The following is a 24,431-nucleotide window of genomic DNA, read 5'->3' on the forward strand; positions in this document are numbered from 1 at the left end:
AAATCTCTCTTCACTTAACTCCATTGGTGTTCTGCCACTGTCTACTTTTATGGTGACTGAATACCATCCCCAACAAATATAAATCATTCTTAAGTTCTACAGACATTATTTGACTCAACTTGTGACATTCGCCTGCTTTATTTCTTCAATGATAGTCCTCAGTGTTGACATACTGCATTGTTATACTCGCCGAAAAAAGGGGGCTGGAAGTTCAACACTAACTGCTGTAAATGATGTAGCTGACACTTGCACAGTTGCATTTCACAGTTCTTTACTTTTACTGTTCACAACCTCACAATATTACATAGTTATATGGCCAGTTCACTATTGGTTCACTTTTGATAAGCCTCATTCATAGTTTGCAGGCAAACATCGGCATACTGCTACAATAGTTTACCGTTGAACATCTACAAGCAGTAAAAACCTAACCACACAGCTCTTGCAGAATAATACGGTACATGTGACGCTATTGAACAGACACTTTCATTATTTTAACATACGACCTATTTGTGTTACACTTATTTCACAGTTACGTTGATGCATTGTTGTTGATCTAACCAATACAGGTTTCTAGTCTGAAAATCGGCCGTGGACTGACTGTCTCGGGACCAAAATTGGGGTCTATATATATCCTCACAATAACAGGCACTGACTCTATTCATTGTTTGATGTTAAAGTTCCAGAAATTCCAAATAAAACGTAACTCATTCAAGTAACTAAATATATATAAAAATTCCTTCTTTTTAACAGTTTCTTCTACTACAAGGGTTAAGCTGAATCATTTGCTTAAATAATGAAATCAACAGATATAGTTATACAAACAACAAACTTGGTAATTACTTTGGAATTAAATAAGAGAATGGTAGCAGAATCCTGAAGCTAAACAGTCATCCAAGATGTGCGAAAAACTGAATCTATTTTGTGATCACAATACACAAAATATTCACCAGGAAAAAATGAAAATAAAATGAATTTAAGGAGGCAGATGGCAAAACAAGAAAGGAAGTAAAAAGATCCCAGCTTGCTTCGTCACAAACTTGAGCACTTCCCATGACGAAAATGTTTAGTCTTCTGTAGTTCTAAAGATATTGAAAATATTGTTCTTTCATTGGATGCGCGCCTCATTTATCGGAGACTGCCGATGTATTCAGATTTGCTTTATTAATGTAACTGTGATTTATTGTCAGATTTCTAAGAGCTGAAAGATGCCATCCTTCTGCTTGTCTGACACTCTTCCATTGCAGGTGCATCATCTCTTCTTCTAAGTGATTTACTATCATCAAAATTTCCTGTACAGGGATGTAACCCTCATCCAGCCCTTCGCTGTCACATCTACTCCTGGGCTCACCTGGAGAGGCCATGACATGCCACCGGATTGTCAATTAGCATTCAGATGCAGAAACAACTTCTCCTCCTCTTGTCCTCTTGTACCAATTCTAGACAGCCAAATCACTCGGCTACATATGCATAACATTACAAATGAACACAAGAGCAGGAGGGACAACATGTTGGTAAACTATCTGAGAATAGAATCAGTCAATGAGTTATGCTGGTGCATCCCTACACACTGAAGGGCCACATCAATGGCCATATCAAGTCATAGATATCACACGTGAATATGAAGTTACAGTTGGTGACAATAGCTTCCATAGTTCATGTAGGACACTTTAAGCCATTTAAGGGAACTTTACACACTTTCCCACACATGCCAATATTGTTCCAGCAAGAAACGTTAAAGCTAAGAAGGAAATGGAAACTGACGAGTGGAAGGTACGAGGAGAGCCTTATGCACTCAGATCACTCAAACAGATACCGATTGGGCAGAATATATGAAGTAGTTTTAGGGGTAAAATATATGCCAATTGTGTCACTGTCTTGTTGCAGTGGGGTTATATCACATTTTTTTAAGTTTTTGTGATAAATGTTTAGTTTCTAAGTGAACAGGAGTGTGCTATAGTGATTCGATGTTGATGTTGTACTGTGTCATGTACACTTTGCATCTTATGAGTTAAGGGATAGAGAGTGATGTGAATTCCTTGTCCCCAGATGATGTTACCACCAAGAATGTCCAGAATGAGTATGACAATTTTGATGATACTGCACCTCTTTGATGGAGAAGTCGCGGATGCGTGACGGGACAAAAAACTTGAACTGGGAGTGCAGTTTTTCTGGCAGGAGGATGTAGTGCTAACTAGCCGCTAGTAAATATTAACGCTAACCTACAACACACGGGAAGTAATAAATGAGATATGAAGAAACATTAATAGCTGCGAGGGAAGTAATATTAGAGGCATACAGGATTGAGGCTTCGTTTGAGTGGTTAGGGGATCAATTGCATCAAGTGATTGATCAGGTGCCGTGCACATTGTTGCAATGGAAGAGGGGATGGTTAATTGCAAGTGGAATGTTATTGAAGATGGAGTTTGGTAAAGCAGATGGTGACAACATTCAGGAATTAAACAGCAAGCTGGTACAAGTGCACGGAGTAACAAATACTAACAGAGAAACTATGGAATGGCATGCCATGTAGTTGAAAAATTTGGAGCAATATATATCGAGCCAGACTGATTTGATAATTAACTACGGAATTGACAGGATACATTCAGGCAGCTCCGGGAACTAGTAATGGCGATACGGATAAAGTACAGGCTCGACTAAACTTATTGGGTGGGAGAGTGGCCGAAGAGGCTGCTGTGGTCTCTGGCAGACAGCCTAGGTGATGTAAGGATAGAGGTGACAGCATTTCCAGAGACCGTACATCATGCAGTATGAGAACAATGAAGTCCTATGTTGCTACCTCAATGACAGTTCCTAACTGGCCTGTGGTAGCTGCAGCAAGAATTAATGGCAGCACATAGTAGAACCAAGCAAACAGATGTAGCAATTGTTTTATCGTATATCAACAGTCAAGAACAACACTGTTACAGCTAAGCTTTATGTACTGGTTTGGTTCTGAGTTGCAAGTATGGATGCGCATTACCAGTGCACTCAGATGTTTTCAGACAGTACCCAGGTTTGTGACGCCGAGCTATATCATCAGTGTCAACCTCTAACTTTGAGACGAAGACGGTTTGCAGTACAAATGATTCTGCCAGTTACCTACTCTGTACTTAGGTTCCAGAAGCTACAGGCATCTGCGTGAGCAGAAGATTGTATGTGAGCTACCTGACATGTTCACACTGCCGAGTCACCTACTGGGTGACTACTTCCAGAGGGCAACCACTTCCCTGGTGGGACGTGTTTGAGTTGGCATAAACATGCCTTTGAGGTTAATCGTGCTGGGGCCTACAGTATGAGTACCATCCTTTCCTGTGCCGTATTCCACAGCCCGCGGCACAAGAGCAGCCCAGACATGGCTGCCACTCATCGACTGCAGCGTACAGTCCCTGTCACCTACTGTAATCTTGCTGACATCAGCAGGTTACACTGCCTACGCATGTCATTGCCAAGGCAGTCCTGCTGATGGCAGCTTGCTGAGTTTCTGCAGCTCATTACGTCATCTTGGGGCCAACGGCCAACAATCCAGCAGCGAACACATCTCTGTGCCTAATATGAATAAAAGTCTAATTCATTTTAGGACATCTTACTGGAGGTCTGCCGCTCTATTCCAGTCACCATCAGCACTCACAACCCACACCCAGAAGAAAGAAGAGGTGCTTCATCCTGACCTCAGTAAAGCTATTTCCTCTGTCTAGCTCGGGTTGCCTCCCATCCACAACAGCAGCACTCACTTGTGAAAACATAGCAATGCAAAAGACAACAATGTGTTGGAAAAAATTGTAAGACAAGAAAGATCGCAGGAGGCGCACATCGGCACGGCGCGTCACGGACAGTAGTTGCCGCAAGTAAAGTCCCGTCCACCAGAGGGCGCGCGATAATTCGGCCGCGCCCCGGCCGCGCCCGCTGCTGGCGGAACAACAACAACTCAGGCAGCACGGGCCATGCCCAGTCAGTTTTACATCGGGCATGCCTAGCAGACAGTTCCCGGTCTACACTATGTGAAGTGTGATGGATAACGTGAATCGTGTTAATACACAATTGGCAATAAGTAGGGTCGTTCTTTCGCGTGTTGCGTCATTGTTCCGGTTTCGCAGCTTATCCACGGCATAGAGGATTTAGTGCGGGTTTCGGCTGAGCAGCAGACGGAGCTCATGGCAACCATGAAACAAGCGCTTCCGGCGTTGCTCTCCAAGCAGTCTGCTCCAGTGCCGTTCCCTCCTCCCTTTCCCCCGTATGACAAGACGGTGGAGGATTGGGACGCATATGAACATCGCCTTCGGCAGCATTTCCAGGCATTTCATGTTGCCGATGCAGAGGTATGTCGTGCTCTTTTCTTGTCTTGGATATCTCCCTTGCTGTATCAAGTTTTGCAATAGCTAGCGCCGTTGCAGGAACCCTCGTCCTTGTCTTTTGACGCATTGTGTTCATTGCTGTCTTCCTATTATCGCCGCCGCACGCATGTTGTGGCGGTTAGGGTCGAGTTCTATCAATGCAAGAAACAACCCCATCAGTCTTACCGGACATGGGCCACTACCCTGCACGGTCTTAGACGCCAGTGGTATTTTGTCACGGAGCAGTCGTGAGAGTCGTATGTCCACGTTATGGTGCGAGACGTCATTGTTCGTTCGGCCCCTGATAGGGAGGTCCGGCAACAGGCCCTGCAGCTGGAAGACCCTTCCCTTGAGGAAGTCCTGTCCACTTCTCAATCGTATGAAGTTTCTCACACTGCAGGTCAACAGTTGGAAGCTTGGTGCAATGTCGCGGTGGTTCAGGGCGGCGCGGCCACGTCCACTGCGTCCGGGGTGGGCGACGTGCGAGCGGTACAATCCGGCCGTTACGGCCGCTCCCGCATGGCGTGTAAACAGAGTTCTGGCCGCCGGCCCCCGTTACCGTCCTGTGTGTTGTGCTATATACATCACGATCGGTCAGAGTGCCCCCAGCATTGGGCCGTTTATCGCAAATGTAATAAAAAAGGACACATTGCTAAAGTTTGTCGCTCAGCCTCAAAAGAATCGAAGGAAGCAGGTACAGAGGACATGGACATTGACATTCAGGAAGTTTCATTGGGCCAGGCTCCCGACGCATCGGCACACAAACTCCTTATCGAGGTGTCGGTTCGGTCGCGCCGATTACAACTGCAAGTAGATACGAGCACGGCAGTTTCCTTGTTGAATGCATAAACTTACTCCGACCTTGGGTCACCCCCATTGGCGCCAGTTTACCGGCTTCTCCGCGGTTATGGTAAACAGTTCATTCCCATACTGGGTCAATTCACTACCGACGTTACTTACAAATCCATCACTCGGCCTCTTACTCTTATTGTTGTCAATGATGCGAGCTCCACTTAACCTTTTTGGATTGGATGCCTTTCAAGCTTTCGGTTTTTCTATTACAGACACCATACAGTTGGTCTTCGAAGACATTCCCTATCAATCATTGGAATCTTTGACTTTAAGGATATCTTTGAGGAGGGCCTGGGGTGTGTTTCAGACTTTGAAGCTCACTTAATGTTGAAGGCGTCGGGCGTACGCGTTTTCTACATGCGAGGCAGATCCCCTTGGCTCTCCGCCCTCAGGTAAAAGCAGAGCTAGACTGCCTGACAGCCCTCGGGGTCGTACTTCCCATTTCTTCTAGTGAGTGGGATTCGCCCCTCGTTATTGTCAGGAAACCCTCGGGAAAATTACGTCTTTGTGGCGATTTCAAGGCCACCATTAATTCCCAATTGGTGGTGGACACCTATCCCTTGCCTCGTTCTGATGAATTGTTCTTCGACATGGCGGGAGGCCAATATTTTTCGAAAATCGATATTTCAGAGGTTTATCGTCAGATACCACTTGATGAGGACTCCAAACGGCTGGCGGTCATCAACACACCGTTTGGCCTTTACCAACAACAGCGGATGGCCTTCGGACTACGCCTATCTCGACGACATAATGGTCACAGGCCGCAGCACGAAGGAACACTTGCACAACCTTCGAACCCTCTTTCTCAAATTCAGGCCCGTGGGCCTGCGTTGCAACCTGCCTAAGTCGAACTTCTTCCAACCGTCCATTGAGTATGTGGGCTACACCATCTCTCGGCACAGCATCCAGCCACTAGGAAGTTTGGTCCAAGGTATCGTCGACCATCCGCGGCCTGCTTCGCTGAAGGAGTTACAAGCTTTTTTAGGCAAGATTGCCTATTACCACTGGTTCATTCACAGGGCTTCCACCATAGCCCGCCCCCTGTACTGCCTTCTGCGCAAGGGTGTTCCTTTTGATTGGTCGCCTGCATGCGAGCGAGTGTTCACCTCGTTGAAGGGCCTGCTCATTCAGCGCCTTGTTTGGCTACTTTTGACCCGAATAAACCATTGGTCCTGGCTACAGATGCTTCGCAGTATGGGGTGGGGGTGGTCCTGGCCCATCGCAACGCGGATGGCTCCGAGCCGCCACTGGCGTTTGCGTCTAAAACTCTTAGTCCCGCACAGGCCCATTACTCCCAGGTGGGAAAAAGAGGCTTTGGCCATGTCTACGCTGTTACCAAGTTTCACCCTTTCTTGTACAGCACGAAGTTTCAGTTAATCACTGACCACAAGCCATTAATATCGTTATTTGGCCCCACCTCTCAAATTCCGGATAGGGCAGCCCACAGACTGCAGCGCTGGGCCTAGTTCCTCTCTAAGTACTATTATGACATTCATTTTCGCCCTACCGGACAGCATGCCAGCGCCGACGCTCTTTCCTGTCTTCCGGTGGGCCCGGATCCTAAGTTCGATCGGGAGGAGATTGTGTGTTTTCATTTGGATGTGGCATCCCGCCAAGTGGTTGATGGCTTCCCGATCACTAGTTCTAGAGTCGCCAGGGAAACGGCAGCTGACCCGGTTCTCCGGCAAGTAGTTCGCCTTGTTCAGCAGGGGTGGTCATCCCGACTTCCAGGTCGGGCCTCGGACCCTCTTCGTAATTATTTTGTTCTACGAGACCACCTCTCAGTCTTGGAAGGAGTTCTCCTTCTGGCTACCGATGATATAGCTCCTCGTGTGGTTGTTCCTGCAAGTTTGCGAAGGGAGGTCCTCACGTTATTACATAAGAGGCACTGGGGTGTTTCCCGTACTAAAACCTTGGCTCGCAGACATGTGTACTGGCCCGGTATTGACAGAGAAATTAAGCTCTTGGTAGCCGCCTGTTCCAAGTGTGCGAGTCAACAGGCATTTCCCAGGTCAGCGTTCTCTTCATAGCTGCCTGCAACCCAGGCATGGGAACGTGTTCACATAGATTTTGTGGGCCCGTTTCTCAATGGCTTTTGGCTCATTGTCATTGATGCTTATTTCCAATTCCCATATGTGGTTCGCTGCTCCTCAACTACTTCAGAAGTTGCAATCCAGGCACTTGCAAAAATCTTTTCTGTGGAAGATATGCCAGTCACCCTGGTATCGGACAATGGACCTCGGTTTATTTCGCAGACCTTCCAGGATTTTTGTAGGCACTTCGGTATTTGGCACGTTTGCTCTCCCCCCTTTCATCCACAATCAAATGGGGAAGCCGAGCGCATGGTGTGCACATTTAAGATGCAGATGAAAAAGTGTGTGCACAAATTTCCTGCGGAGGAGGCATTGACGTTTTTTCTGATGGCATACCAGACCACACCGATGGGAGAACACAGCCCCGCAGAGCTCCTCCACGGGCGCCAACCTAGGTCTCAGCTGCAGCTCCTCCGGCCTGGTCCTCGCCAAACTTCGCAAAATGGGGTACCCAACTTTCCACAGGGTAAGTCGGTCTGGACACGTGGGTTTGGTGGCAATCCACGTTGGATACTGGCAGTGGTACTGCACCGCAATGGCCGCCGGCTCTATACCTTGTAGGCAGGGGACCGGGAGGTACATTGTCACCAAAATCAGGTACGACCATGTTTGGGAACCCACCCTCCGACCCCTCAGGCGCCGGCTTCCCATTGCCGGCACCTGTGTTGTTTTCTCAAGGGACACTACCACCCCTCCCACCTGTGACTCCGCCACACTGGGATGGTTCTCAGCCTTGGCGGCCTCCAGTAGTTCCAGCACCGGCATCGGCATCGTTAGAGATGCCCCGGCGAGAGCCGGGCCCCCTCGCAGGCCCCGTTTCTCAAGAGGCTGGTTCTCCTGTGATCGTGCCATCCCCGTCGTCCCTGCCACTGGGTCTTGCCCCTCCCGAGGTGGAACAGGATCTGGAGTTCGACAGCTTGTCATCCGTTCTGTCCCGGGCTCCGGTGGTGGGACGACGGGAACCTCTTCGTGTGGGTCACTTCCAACCATATTCGAAAGTTCCGGCTTGAGGGTTGGCAGATCCCCCCTGACTCCAGCATTCCACTGGACGTGGAGGCCATCGCTACTGCACGACGCTCAACCTTCTGACACAGTGGATCACAGTGGCTTCACCCCCCGAATGAGGAGGAGTGCAGTAGCCACCAGAAAGATCGCGGGGAGGCGCACATCAGCACGGCGTGTCACGGACAGGAGTTGCCGCAAGTAAAGTCCCGTCCACCAGAGGGCACGCGAGAATTCGGCCACGCCCTCTGCCAGCGGAACAACAACAACTCAGGCAGCATGGGCCGTGCCCAGTCAGTTTTACATCGGACATGCCTAGCAGACAGTTCCCGGTCTACACTATGTGAAGTGCGACGGACAATGTGAATCGTGTTAATACAAGGGCTTAAGGTTACATTTATGGTATGGTATATTATATGAAACTAGAAAGGTAAAAATACCTTTTCATTTTAAATGCTTCTTACCCAATCTAATAAACAAGACAGAAGCAATAAATGTAAAAAAATAATAAAAATAATTTGTGCACTAACAGGTTAAATGCTCGTTACTTCCTGACTGCCTAGTCCATATCATTATAAATTAATGGGCTGTGCACTGATCTGCCCACACTGCCAGGCTCACCGGCTGGTAAGGTGGTCACTGTTACTGATCACTCAGTGTACAAAACAGTTTTCACAATGTCTGCTTTTCACTTAGGCAGCATGTGATCAACATGCTGACTTCTATACTGTCTGATTGGTGTAGGGTGTGTAAGATAGTTGTCCTGTTGTACTTACGTCAAAGTCGGTGTTATGAATTAAGTCAGAGAAGAACTGAGCTCTTGAATGGGATGTATCACACACGAAAGCAGCAAATGGGATAACAGAAGACACAATTTTTCCATAACTTCTACGACATAATTTATGCAGCCACAGAGCTCTGAGTCCACTTATTTTGCAGTTATTCTGAGCACTAGACATTTTCATTTGTGTGGATACACTATGTTTCTTTGCACTGTCATTAAACATTAGCTAGTTGTTGCTATGTGTGCAACACTGTCACTGGATTTATGCATTGCTTATTTTTGAATTGTATTTCTCCTTATCATGTACATGTTGCAACAATGTACAATATTTCACACACTTTTATGACTGCAGTAACTTATCATTAGCAGAAACTGCTCTACATGATGTGATATTTATAGGAGTTAAATTACATGGTGTCAACATTACAGGTGATGAAAAAGTCTCATCAAATTACAGTGAAGCATTATATTTGAAAATGAAATGCTGCAAGATTTTGTAATATATCTTATATCAGAAATAAACAGCAATTCTAACACATCAGTGGGCTACTGAACATATAGCAGTAGTATTTTTCTTACCTCATACTGAACTTTCTGGGACTTCAATTGAGAACGCTGGTCCACATTAAAACAAGCAACATCTTCATTGGATGAAGAAGTTTTCTTGTCCTTGCTGATGTGCTGATCTGACATCGTTGTCCCATCGTTTTCTCTTAATGTTTCGCTTACGTCAGGTATTTTGTTTCCCATGATCTCTGTATCTACTTTTCTCCACTTAAATACTGATGTAAAGGGGGTCTTCTGTACCATGGGGGTTGTCGCATCTGTCAGTAATTTACTATCTGTATCTTCACAAGTCCTCTTTGTTTTCATCGAGTCATCAATTTCTCCTGAAAAGCTGTCATGCATTCCAATCAGTTTGAAGGGTTTCTCAAGTTCTTCTGACATGCTATTGTTTGTACCTGTTCCACTATCGAACTGAGTTTCTGAGTTACTACGCTGGGATGCTTGAGTTTCTAAATTACTTGACTGGGATGTAAACTGACTGCTGGGCTGAGTTAAAGAATCCTCTAAGTCAACATCACACTGGACCATTTCTCTGCTTTTCAAGGAAAAAAAAGCAGAGTTGCTCATCTCCACTGGATCCGAAACATCACTTAGTTTCCCCCGCTCATCTGTGCACAGAGATTTCTCACTCACTGCTGAATAAAACTGCAGGACACTGTCAGATGGTGGATTGTTTTTATCTTCAGATGAGTCTTTCTGTGCAGTTTCAGTCGTATCACTATTACAGTCAAGATTGTTGGACGTAAAATACCTAAAAAGAGAATTCAAAATCAAGTCACAAAATTTGAATGCTGTTGCAATTTATTACATACATGTAAATTGAAAAAGGACAATCATGGGAGCTTTTGACTTTGTATTCCGAATGAAGGAAGGAAAAAATTAGGATTTAATGTTTTATCAAGCATGGGGTCATTAAGGATGGAGCATAAGCTTCGACTGGTAAAATGTTATTTACTTACATTTATCTAGTAACATGTCCAACTATAGGTTCATTAATGGATATGTGGGGTTAATGAAGTTGTACTGTTACACTAGTTTTTGTCTTTTTATTTTACTTTGATTTTCGCACAGATTACATTTTCAACACAGTATGATAAACATTCACTTACTGATGTAAGAATTGGGCATGGATGTTTACAAGTGGGGTTCATGTGATGACAAACAAGTTTGCAATATATTTTCTTCAATATTGGTCTTTTTCTGTAAATGTAGATAGCTAAGTATCACATGTTGCATGAAAAAATGGTATTTCCAGTAAAGAATATCGATATACAGCTATGTGAGTGTTACTTCATAATTTCTGAAACTTGAAAGCATCTAAATTTGTCACATCTCGAATCGATCTCACAAGGAATACCTTGAACGCAGAGTCACAAGTTCAATCATTGGTAAGGCTAATTTGAAAGTGCTGTGTTAACAATTATGGGAGGAAAAATATTAGGTGGTAATGGCTCACTATGTGCATCAGGAGGGCAACAGAAAATCAGAAGATGTCCGGGGTCGGGGGGCGGGTGGGGGGGGGGGGGGCAGAGATCAACCTTATGGGATGTATATATTACACTTCACAAAATGGACATCATTAGCATTCAAGAAATGTTCAAAACAAATCATGAACTTGCACCATGAACATCAAACGAAAAATGGTGCGCCACAGTGATAACTCAGGTTCGCAGCATCGAGATTGGAGGCGAACTCCTAGGGAGTTACAAACCGTGTAGGACACTCAGCTAGGCATCCACTCTTAAAGAATGCATTGGTGTAACTGAGTGATGATAACTGATGGAATGTGATGGCAAGCAACCAAATCCTTTAAGATGTTGCTGCAGATAGTGTGATTACATGTTTTACAAGCACAGAAAAAAAAAAAAAAAAAAAAAAAACCAGAGGTTGGCTTCGTCCTGTGGTTCCAGATGGTATGAACAGCAATGTCACACACTTTTCAGGAGTGATAGTTTGCTCTAAAGGAGTACGATTTTTATATGCAGACCAGGAATCAAGCAAAAGCAAGTTATTTTCACCAGCTATTGGCCAAAAGCAGTGTTCACACCATAGTTGTAGTTCCCTTATGCCCATTTTCCCACTCTTGCCTACTGTGACGTAAATATTCCCTACTGCCCTTGCAAGATCACGTCCACAAAAATTCTTGCAGCACAATAAATTACTTTCCAGTCAATTTACCATATAGATTAACAGTCACCTAATTGTATATTAATATGGCAAGGCACTGATGTTAATGGATCTTGATATAACTCTCTTCGTACCTCTAATTTCCAGCATTCCTTTCATATGCATTTCCTCTTCACATCCTGATTGCTTGGAGATGAAAACAAATTTCTTACTGAACAATGAGATAAGTTTGTTTATCTCCCCTAAATTTTTTCATGCCTATTCCACAGTTTGCTGTGCATTGTCAAATTGACATTTTGTCTGAAATTTTGTTATCTTACATCTTCCAATTCTGTAGCACTACGAATTATTTAAGAATAAAGGAGACGACTCACTCAAAGGCAGAAGCACTGCATCATCAGTAGGTACAAATAGGGGGGATGGAGAGGCAGGAGGCAGGGAGGGGCTGGGAGGGGGGGCATCTAGCTTCTTGTAGGAGAGGGGTGAGCCATCTGTGAGCTAATTAGGAGTGCAAGCAGAAGGGGCGGGTGGCAGACAGATAGGCACACAGTCTCATAGACTAGGGAGTAAGATAACAGCACACAACTAGCAGATGTGTGGACACAAATTGGATTGGGGGCAGGGGATGCGCACGCGCATAAGCGTGTGTGCGCGCATAAGCGTGTGTACGCGCGCACACACACACACACACACACACACACACACACACACACACACTCTCTGTCTCTATTGGGTTTCAGGAGGGGGGGGGGGGGGGAGCGGCATCTAGTTACCTTTAGTTTAGGCCCAGAAGGTTATGTGAAAAAAATGATGTGGTGTAAGGATACCTCCCATCTGTGCAGCTCAGAAAAGCTGGTGGTGGGGAGGATCCAGATGGCACGGGTTGTGATGCAGCCACTGAAACCTCATATGTTGTGTGCTCTGCGGCAAGTTGTGACACTGGGTGGTCCTCCTTGTTTCTGGCAACAGTATGGTGGTTGCCATTCATTCTAATTGACGACTGGTTTTGTGTCATACCAATGTAAAATAATGTGCAGTGGTTGCAGCAGAGCTGGTATATAACATGGCTGCTTTCACAGGTGGCCCGGCCTCTGACGGGGTAGGATAAGCCTGTGATGGAACTTGAATAGGTGGTGTTGGGTGGGTGGAATGGGCAGGTCTTGCATGTGTGTCTTCCACAGGTGTATGATCCCTGTGGCAGGGGATTGGGGATAGGTGTGGCATAGTGGTGGACTAGGATGTTGTGAATGTTGGGTGGGCAGCTGAACATCACTTTGGGAAAGGTTGTAAGTATCTTGGGTAGGATGTCTCTCATTTCAGGGCATGATGATGACAAGGGGGAGGATGGGCATGTCTTTGTGGTTGATTCTTGGGATGGATGTTCGTTTGTTTTGTTTTAGGGCGCAAAAACAACTAGGGTCATATGCCCCCATGTCAAAACTATAGAACAAGAAGACAAAGAGGAGGTAAAAAACGACAACACATCATGCACAATAGATGTAAGAGAAGACAGCTAAAAGCAGGGACATGCAGAAAGGTCTATAAAATACACCATAAAGAAACAGAGGTCCAGAAATAGTATTTAAATGGGAGTTCGCCATATTGCTATGATGGATAAAAAGTAAAACACAGTCGACAGCCCATGTGTCTTTTTCTAAAACGGACGATAACTCAGACGGCAAACCCAAGTGCAAACCTAAACAGTGAAGAAATGGGCATTCCATCAGGAAATGGTGGACAGTTAAAACTTGGGCGCAATATGTACAAATTGGTGGGGGAGCACCACTTAACAAATGACGGTGGCTAAAGAGGGAGTGCCAAACACGCAACCTAGTTAAAATGACCTCCTCACGGCAGAAGGGCCGAGTGGAGGTCATCCAAGCTGCTTGGAGAGGCTTAATAACCTGGGGCTTATTCCCATGAAGGGATGATCAGTGGTGGTGCCGAAGTGACACCACCTCCTGACAGACAGTAACAAAGAGATAATCAGAAGGAATATAAGAACTAGTGGGTTGAGGTACGAGGACTCAGCCTTGGCACGAGCATCAGCAGCCTCATTTCCTGTCAGACTGACATGACCAGGAACCCACATAAATAGCACAGTGGCTCCATCAAGAGTGAGTAGATGACAGTTTCTCTGAACCTGTTGCACTAAGGAATGGGCAGTGTACAGCGCACAGAGGCTTTTAATGGCACAGAGTGTCTGAGCAGATGACACAATCGAAAAGCTTGTGTTGCTGGATGTACTCCATGGCCTAATACAGGGTGAAGAGTTCTGCTGTGGATACTAGGCAGTGTGCTGGAAGCCGATACTGAAAAATGTTGGTGCCCAAGACAAAGGCACACCCGACACCACAGTCAGTCCGAAGGCCATCAGTCTACATTAAGGTACGGCCGCGACGTTCCATGTAAAGGTCGTGAAACTGGAGTAGTGTCCTTAGGAAGCAAATGAAGGCCAAGGTGTACACGGGCCGCCGCACGAAGCCAGATTGGTGAAGTATTTACACCAACCGGGAAAGTTGTGGGGAGCAAGAAGTTAAGCTGCCGGCACAAGAGCCGAAAGCAAACTCCAGGAGGTAACGGAGAAGAGGGACGCACCCCATACTGGCGATCAAAGGTGTCATTGAAGGATGAAGCATAGGACAGGTGGCCATGCATGGCAGTTAAACGCCATGCACACCTGCTGAGGAGAAAGTCACAGCCATAGGACAGTGGTAATTCAGCAGCTTCTGCAAACAGACTCTCAACTGGGCTATTGTAAAAGGCACCAGTGGCCAAACAGATGCCATGATGGTGGACAGTATTGAGACAGTGTAAGAGGGACAGATGTGCAGATGCATAAACAAAGCACCCATAATCTAGTTTTGAGAGGACAAGAGACCAGTACAAATGTAGGAGGGTGGTTCGATCTGCACCCCGGGATGTACCATTGAGGACACGTAGGACATTGAGGGATCGTATTCAGCGAGCTGCCAGGTACGACACATGGGAGGACCAAGAGTGTTTCCTATCGAGCATCAGCCCCAGGAATTTGGTAGTTTCAATGAATGGAAGAGCAACAGGCCCAAGATGTAAAGATGGTGGGAGAAACCAATTGTGCCACCAGAAATTCATACGAACAATTTTATCAGTGGAAAAATGAAAGCCATTGTCAATGCTCCTTGAGTAAGGACAATCAAGACATCACTGAAGACGGTACTCAATGAGACAAGTCCAGGGAGAACTGAAATGGATGGCAAAATCATCAACAAAAAGTGAGCCGGAGATGCCCAGCAGGAGACAGGCCATTTATAGGCCTAATGGGGATAGAAAAGACGACGACACTCGGGATGGAATCCTGAAGCACACTGTTTTCTTGGATAAAGGTGTCTGACAAGGCAGAACCCACACGGACCTTGACAACTCGGTCTGTTAAAAATTCTGCAAGGAAACACGGCAGGTGGCCATGTAAGCCCCATGTCTAGAGAGTACGAAGGATACTAGTCCTCCAGCAGGTGTTGTAGGCTTTCTCCAAATCGAAAAACATGGCCACAGTCTGCGATTTCTGCAGAAAACTGTTTATGACTGTGCAGTCGTTAGTAAATTGCAAGACTTGAGCCACTATACCAGTCAAGCATGAATCATACATTCCATACCTTGCAAACACAGCTGGTGAGAGAGATGGGGTGATAGCTAGAAGGTAGGAGTTTGTCCTTACCGGGATTAGGTACAGGTATGACAATGGCTTCATGCGAGCACCTGAAAAATGTTCCCTCTGCCCAGACGCAATTGTATGTATTAAGCAGAAAGTGCTTGCCCACAAGAGAAAGGTGCTGCAACATATGAATGTGAATAGTGTCTGGCTGTGGGGCGGAGGATCGGGATAAAGTGAGAGCTAAATCAAGCTCCTCATAGTAAAGGCAGCATTGTAGCACTCACGATTCAGAGAAGAGCCTCCTCTGCTCGTTTCCAATGGAGGAAGGCAGGGTGATAGTAGGAAGAGCTCAAAATTTCCGCAAAATGGCGGCCCAAGGTGTTGGAGATAGCAATGGGGTCCACGATGACTTCTACTCCTGTCAAGCTGGAAACTGGATCTTGGGCCCCGAGAACCATCGCAGGTTGGCTCACACAACAGAGGAGGCAGTGGAACTGTTAAAAGAACTAGTGAATGAAATCCAGCTCGCTTTTTTTGCTATCCTGAATAATGCGACGACACTGTGCATGCATCTGTTTATAATGAATGCAGTTTACCATTATAGGATGACAGTTAAAAATGCAGAGAGTAGACCTCCGTACGTGAATTGCGTCGCAGCATGCCTCAGTCCACCAAGGGACCGGGACATGGTGTGGTAAAAAGGAAGTGTGGGGAATGGAGTATTGTGCAGCGGTAAGGATAATCTTTGTAAGATAGTCCACCTAGTCATCACAACTGGGGAAATTGTGTTTGTCGAAGGTCAACAGGAAGGAGTAAAGCCACCAGTTGGCCTGAGCAAGCTGCCATTTGCGTGTGCGCGCAGGTGGGGTAGGAGTCAGCAAACGCATAGCACACGGGAAACGGTCGCTCGAGTACATGTCAGGAAGAAAGGACCACTCGAGACAATGGGCAAGCTGGGCAGTGCAGAAGGATAGGTCCAAATTGGAATAGGTGTGCGAGGAGTCAGAACGGAATGTAGGTGCTCCTGTGTTAAGGCAGAAGAGATTAAGTTCATTAAGAAGGTCAGCCATGAGGGCACCTCTCTGACAGGTTATGGGAGAACCCCAAAGGGAATGGTGTGCATGAAAGTCATCGAGCAGCAGAAACGGGTGAGGTAGCTGCCCAGTAAGTTGGAGGAAGTTTGCCCTGGTGACATCGACAGACGGAGGGATATAAATGGTACAAAGGGAAAACGTCAGGTGAGGAAGGAAAAGGCGAACTGCAACAGCTTGAAGAAAGGTGGTCAGCGAGATGGGCTGACTATGAACGTCATCCTGAATGAGCAGCACGACGCCCCCATGAGATGGAATGCTGATCTCAGATGGAAGGTCAGGAGGCAGAGGCAGAGGCTGATTCAAAGATCCTCTTCGATAGTGTCGCCAGGTGATACCCTCATCCAGCCGACCTCCATGTCACTGGTGCGCACCGCCAACCGTTTTTCTGCGTTGGATCCGCAGATCGACAGTACAAGAAAGCCGATGCTTCTGTGAACGCCATGGAGCAGGATCCTCCTGCCTCTTGGCTTGGTAAGCACTCATAATGTATAATATTGATGAAGGACAGCGATCTTATTGTGATAAAATTATATAAAAGCAGTCTTGATCGTAAACCAATGTTAGCTTCTGACTAGTTTGTGATAACAATAAGTTCGCTGTTCTCTGACAATGTTATATAAAATTATGAATGCTTTACCAAGTCAGGTTTTGGTAGAATTGAAAATAATTAGAGGAGTCAGGTGCCATCGTCATTGTGGCAAAACAAGTGCTGTATCATTTGAGAGATACAGAGGCGAGTGAGTGTGCCGGGATTTACCCCAGTTCACTGCTACTATCACAATGCATCTTTGCGTAGCACCTACGTACCGCACCATAATTTAAGAATGAAATTCAAAGTTAAAGTTGCTTTTCCAAACTTTGTCAGCATGTGCTTTAGTATATTAATGTTTAAACTGTCAAATCTCAGGTTGATCAGATGAATATCTTTTGCCAAATACATGTTTTTAAGAAAAAAATAAGTGTCACTAAACAATAAAGCTAGGAAGCCAAAAATTGGTCATAATGTGCAGATGTATGTCAAAATTAACTGGCACAAGTTTCAATGTGATTAAAGCAATATTTTGGTCATAATCTATGTTTTTAAGGAAGGCGTTAAATATTAGACTTAGAAATATGAAAATCTGTATGAAGCTTTAGTTAAACACAAAAATAGTAACTATGTGACCTCACTGATCTACCTCTAATAGTTTTTGAGTAATTTACTGAAAACTAAATTTGGAACAAAAACATCCTTATTTGTAGTAGATTAAGTATCTGTTATATTAATGTTACAAAGTTCTGATTACAGCATGTGATGAAACCTATTAAATAATAGAGCTATAAAACGTTTCAAAACCTTGATGTTCATAACAACTGAAACAAGGTCTCTTATTAAAGTTCTGTCAGTTCCATTCTAAAAATTCTAGATGGCAAAGTTTATACGTAGGCAAGCCAATTCGTTTCCTGTGAATATAGCCATCGTAACTACATTCACACAAAAATTATGAAAATTCAAAATTAATACACAACAGTGTTATAAAATATTGTGTCCGAGTAAGCAGCTGTTTAGAGGCTACTACCAGGGGCATAGAGCAGATGACAGCAAATGTTCCCTTGGCTGTCCACTGCGCCCATATATAAATACAGCCTGATAGGCAAGGCTTCACTTCACATCCAGCTACCGTACGATCCGCATCAGTCAAATGCCTGAGTATGCACTGTCTTGGATGATGTCACAGACAGGCTGTTAATAAACGCGCATTTTCAATAATAATAGAAAGTGAATTCGTGAGGACTGTACACTGTCCCGGATCGTTTAGATTTGTGAAAAGACTTCACTTCGCACCCAGCTACCTTATGGTCCACGTCAGTCAAACGCTGGAGTACGCGATGCCTCGGATGACGTCACAACCAGACTGCAACTAAACTCATGTTTTCAGTACAGATAGGAAGTGAAATCACGAGGACTGTACACCATCTTGGATCGCTTAGATTTTGCAGTGTTACTGCTAGTGTGCCGCGCATAATGTTAACAAATCCGCGTGGCAAGTGGTGACAATTATTTTTCACTTTTGTGACGAGCAGTTATTTAGATTATCATATATAACAGGGCGAAAGACCATTTAATGGTAGACATTTATTAATAGTATAATTGTCAGGAATATTACTATGTTTTGTGTGTGAAAGTAGATCAAGCATATCTATCAATTAGAACACAAAATATTCATTTATAATCATAGTTCCTGCTCTCTTTTTTCTTTTACAGCATTTTGAAACTGGAACTTTACTTAGAATCACCCTGTACTTTAGGAGTAATGGAGACCATTCAATGAAAAGCCGAGTTGTTGAGAGGCACACATATCAAGGAAAGAAAACTTGCCACCTTTCTGAGTAATCTTTTCTCAAGCTAGAGGACACACCCAAGCATGCACGCATGCGCAAATACACAAGCACACGCACACACATGCATAAATAATTAAATTTACCTGCTTCTTATAACTTGGACACCAGCTTCCACATTTTTTTTAAATAATTTAATCCTTTTACAGGATATGACTTCCTTTTCAATGTTGCAGATATTTTGAATTTGTTCTCTGTTAATGCTCAAAGCAAAAGGATTTCGTGCCTTTCTTTGAGTCAAAACAGGTGAAAGAGCATCAGGGAGTTTAGGTTTTCTCCGCGGTGATATACAATGATTCTCTTTCTGGCTATCATCAATACACTGCTTCTTCGGATGAGGCTCTTCTTCAGATGATCTGTCATCTAAAATAAATTAGTGTAAGAGTAAAAACTTAGTGTTTACTATTAGAAAATACTTTTTGTGATTTATGAAGCCTAGTAAGTTCATTTAAAAACTTACCATCTATTATCTCTGAATCGTCCTTTAAACGAGGTGATGCATTCAATTTCTTTGCGCCATATAAGGCCTGCAGCTCTCCTGACGTATGTATATCCTTTCCTGTATCAGCTAAAATGTAAACAAAGTGAAAATAAATAACTCATATATTTCTATCTTTTTGGTAAAATGAGGACATGCTGAAATATCTATGAATTTTTTATGTGAAAACTCCTAAAATATTTTTAAATAAAACAAATGTTATTAACATTACACATCTTTATTCTTCATGTCTACATATTTGCAACACTCTGTAACTAGAGGCCTCCAAATGTGTAACGTAACTCTAGTGGTACGTGAGAATCAGTGTGCTGTAGTTGAGTTCGTCCACACATAGAGCACTCTCTGCTTCAGCATGGCAATACCAGACCACACATAAGTGCTGCAACATCTGCAACAATCTGACTGTAACCTACCATCCTCTATATAGTCCCAACCTGACCCCATCCGATTTACATCTGTTTCCAAAACTTAAAGAACACCTTCGAGGACTTCACTTTGATAGTGATGAAGCAGTGCAAGAAAATGTTCGGTTGTGACTATCAACAAAGTCAAACATTCTACAGTGACAGTATCAACAAACTGGTGTCTCACTGGGAGCAATGTGTTAGTCACCAGGACGAATATGTTGAGAAATAAATGACAGAAAGAATAAAGATGTAGAATGTTGATAATGCTTGTTTTATTTAAAAAGCTTTAAGAGTTTTCACATAAACAATTCACTGGCATTACTTTTCAGTGTGCCCTTGTAATAAAGATGCATACAAGGTAATTAATTTCTAGGCTGTTGTGGTATTTGGCATAAAAACTGCATGATACTGGAACAAAAAACCTTAAATTTGTGATACATATTTCTCTTTTTATTAGATGATGATTATAAAATAAAATAAATTTTTCCTGCGAAGTTCATAATTATGGTATCGTTTCCTAAGTTACACACGTCACAAACTCCAAAGGTCAATTCTTATTGATTAAACTGTTCATCAATCATTATCTTCTGCCATTAAGGACACTTGTGTCATTTAAAGTAGAGTTGCTGCTTGTGATTTGCATACAACTGTTATGTATCTAATTGTATTTAAATGAAGGCACTAGTTTTTAGTAACAAAAGCATATTGCACAGAACCTGGGGATGTACTTAACAGCCAATCCACAAAGTCAAAGGTCCATACAATTTAAGAAAGTGGCAGCACAAATGTGTGAGAGGTTAATGAGCATGTTCTTCATATCAGAGTACAGAAAGCCTCAGGTTTGTGGACTTTTTAGACAGTCAAATCCATCGCTTTCTATTATGAGAAAAATTCATGGCAATTAATTCTTTAGATCTACCATAAATGTATTTTTCATCCGCACTCCTTGCTCACTTTAGTAGCAGTTGCTGAGGTATAAAGTTAAAATCCCTGTTTGTTATCATCGCATTAAACAAGACAAACAGCTGACATGGTTATCTGCAGAATAAAGTTACCTTCTACATCTAATGTAACCAGAAAAATGTTTGCCATGGTTGCGTTAGTTTCACTAACCATAAGTTATATCCTCCACTCCCAGTTCAATTAGCTCCAACACAAAAAAAGACTGTCTTCTTCGACAATGTGATGATGACGTGTCAAGGAATACCATATTATGCCACAAATCTTATTTGAATGTATATCAGATTGCTCATTTCCAGGGACCATTGTGTGTCAGTAAGCAAGGAAAGGATGTGGCAGTAACATCAAATTCAACAGATTATTTGTAATATTGGATCACGCAGCTCCATGCCCTGCTGATGCCAGTATTTTAAGATAATGTGTGTTATCTCTGAGAACTGAAGGGCACTGCTAGAGTGGTACAATGAAAATACTCAGTGAGAAACTGGAAAACAACATGTCACAGGAATTATGTAACACAAAATGTTAAAACAAAGACATAACACAGGAATTGCTCGGGAGGGGGGGGGGGGGGGGGGGGAGTACACACAAGAACACTAAGTTTTACTGTGGCCTCCTCCTTTTGATACAAACATAAACATGAATTACTTTCCAAATTTTAAGTAAAATGTGGAACACATCATGATAAGTTAATTTTAATGTTTGATAATCTTATCAATTTACTGCTAAGTAGCTGTATCAATCTATAAAATTTCTGTCTTCAAAATGTGTCAGTGTTGAAATGATAAACCCATCTAAGTCTACATGTAATGAGACTTGCATGCCAGTACTTGCTTCATTTCTTAATTTGTGGATTCAAACCATATAGCCTCCCATAAACTGAGAAGGAAAACTGTTATACCATTAGACAGATATACTACATTACTGCCAATGTTCTTCCTCCCATCACCAACTCAACCCCCTGTATGCACATGGCAAAATTTTGCAGCAAGACTATCATGTGAGCACAGATTTATGCTATGAGCATTATTCAAAATGTTGTTAGATCACTTTTCAACAAGCATTCCTGTAATTAATTTGGTATATACATGGAAAAAACACAACTGCTTAAATTTGCTGACTACTATGGAGCTCAAGTTATGCTTACTTATAACAATCCTTTTGGGTTTCACTTGTGTATCTGTTTTCTTAGTTTGCACTGGCAGCAATTCATTGATGCTCAAAACAGAAGCAGATGTCCAGATGCTGGGCTGACTTTTATCTGCTAGCTGTCTAGTGGAAAATGAATGCTGGAAGCATGAAGCAAAAACAATACATAACATAAAATCTTCTTTGAAATAGGACATGTAAGCTCTTTGTCACATACAGATCAGTTATTATGTAATTATACTCTAACAACATTTATTCTTTTCCCGGTCACAAAATATCTAGCTTTTTTTGCGTTGGTCTAACAAACCTCAAAACTTCTCTGTCACAACTGCACAATGAGGTCTATATGCAGCATGAATCTCTCCAAATTAATCTCTAATATAAAACAATGACTTCATAAAATTTTATGTCTACCATTTCCACTTACTATATATTAAAACATAAAACAGAAACGTTGTGTCCCAGCTGTATTGTCATGTGATAGACACAACTTTTGACACTGCGTCACTACTCTCTGAATTAGAAACAGGAGAAACATTTACCACTAGAGATAGTAGAACACATTTTACCTACTACAAAATATACATCAGATCTGGAAATAAAAAACTATGTTTCTGTTGTGACTCGCCGATCTTTCAAAGTGCCGCTGCGCAGTTATGCGCGTCACTACATGCGGCGCTGTCTGCCAGCCATGCTGCAGCAGCGCCACCTAAGTGGCCAGCCAGCGAGCAGCCGCTAGACTCGGACTCAGTTATGGTTTGGCTGTTAAAATGACACTCGTCTTACTCTGTTTACTTTATCTGTGACTTCCATGTATTGCGTCGTCCTTGAAATATATTTGTTCAACTTGAAGTTATAACAGTTTCCTACCACCCATTCTCTAAATTCAGTCCCCACTACTGTTATCATTTGCATATGCATCTCCTATGAGAAATAATTTCATATAACATTGTTGGAGAACAGCAATCTTTATTGTAGTAAAATTATTTAAAAACCATCTTGATTGCAGCCGATGTTAACTCCTGACTGGTTTCAGCCTTTTAATTACAGACTGTCATCATCAGAGTTTGCACTGTAATAACAAAAGTAAAAGTGCTATGTTACATAAAGGAGCCAATGATGTAAAAGTGTACTCTAAAACAGTGCGCCAGTACCCATCTGGATGATGGCGAAGTGCCTGACTCGCTGTGGAGGTCTCTGTCACAGAAACTGATGCTGATGGCTAAGCAGCCACAAGGGTGCTCCAGAGCCTAACGCATCGCTGTTAACCAATGGGGAACGAATTGCGTATTGTTTTGAGTCTTCATTTTTAAATATTTATCTTTTAAATTTAACTAACAAGAAATGAGTTTATACCCATTTATGGTTCATGTCTATGTTACTTGACTTAATGACATTTTAAAAGATTTTTATATATTTGAGGAGAATTATAGTGTAAAAAACAGTTGTGAGTTAGCAACAAATATCTTTAATGTAGATATTCCACCAGGAGCTTGGTTTGCCTCACTAGATATAAAAAAACATATGTACTAATATTCCAGCAGCAGAGACCATCGAAATTATCACAAACAACTTAGTCAGTCAAGCATTACCTGATGAACTGTGAAGAAATTTCTGAAATAACAACACCGTTGAAAACCACTTTCAATTTTAATAGTTTTACACTTAACAGTAAATTTTTGCACTCAGAGAGATGACAGCTATTTTTGTCAACAACATTGAAAAAAAAAATTTTTTTTGACGACAAACCACACATACGTAATAAAGTCATTTGTTACAATTGTTATGTAGATGACACATTATTGCCATTAATGGCTCTGAATAAGATCTTAACTTTGTAATGAGTTCTCCGAGTAATTTGCATCCAAATTTTATATTCACAATAGAACATGAAACACAAGGAACCATTGACTTTTTAGATCTGACTTTTTCTAATAGAAATGGAAAATACTTGTTTAGCATTTTTAGGAAACCAACAATGACTGATGGCATTATTAATGCTAATTCGTGCCACCCCATGAAATAAGAGAGCTTTCTTCTTAACCATGTTGAATAGAATGGTTGGTTGGTTGTTTGGGGGAAGAGACCAAACAGCGAGGTTATCGGTCTCATAGGATTAGGGAAGGATGATGAAGGAAGTCGGCCATGCCCTTTCAAAGGAACCATCCTGGCATTTGCCTGGAGTGATTTAGGGAAATCACGGAAAACCTAAAGCAGGATGGCCGGACGCGGGATTGAACCGTCGTCCTTCCGAATGCGAGTCCAGTGTGCTAACCACTGTGCCACCTCACTTGGTTGAGTAGAATGATCAAACTTCATTTATCTACCAATCAAATACAGAAAGAAATCGAATTTTTAAAACAAACTGTATCTGCTAACAACTAATTCTAGAATAGTTGATGATCTTTTCCAAAATCTTTGATCAAAACAACCACGTGCTTCTACAAAACAGACATTTTCTAAAATGATATATATGGGAACAGTATCTCACAGAATAAACAGACTCTTTATAAATTCTACTTTTACCATTGCTTTTTCAACCACGAGCATGCT

General features: G+C 43.1%; 1 protein-coding gene across 2 annotated transcripts in view; it reads right to left on the reverse strand.

Annotated features, from left to right (window-relative positions):
• Nucleotides 1-24,431, reverse strand: part of LOC126249061 (exonuclease 1) — a 170,326-nt gene that overhangs the window by 34,572 nt on the left and 111,323 nt on the right. For both annotated transcript variants that reach the window (XM_049950712.1, XM_049950713.1), the window contains exons 6-9: nt 21,877-22,018; nt 19,324-19,431; nt 18,950-19,226; nt 9,642-10,380 (exon numbers count right to left, since the gene is read on the reverse strand). In XM_049950712.1, the coding sequence (XP_049806669.1) occupies nt 9,642-10,380; nt 18,950-19,226; nt 19,324-19,431; nt 21,877-22,018 (1,266 nt within the window). The remainder of the gene's footprint in view (nt 1-9,641; nt 10,381-18,949; nt 19,227-19,323; nt 19,432-21,876; nt 22,019-24,431) is intronic.

The sequence above is a fragment of the Schistocerca nitens genome, chromosome 3, assembly GCF_023898315.1.
Source record: "Schistocerca nitens isolate TAMUIC-IGC-003100 chromosome 3, iqSchNite1.1, whole genome shotgun sequence".
In the NCBI taxonomy this organism is placed as follows: domain Eukaryota; kingdom Metazoa; phylum Arthropoda; class Insecta; order Orthoptera; family Acrididae; genus Schistocerca; species Schistocerca nitens.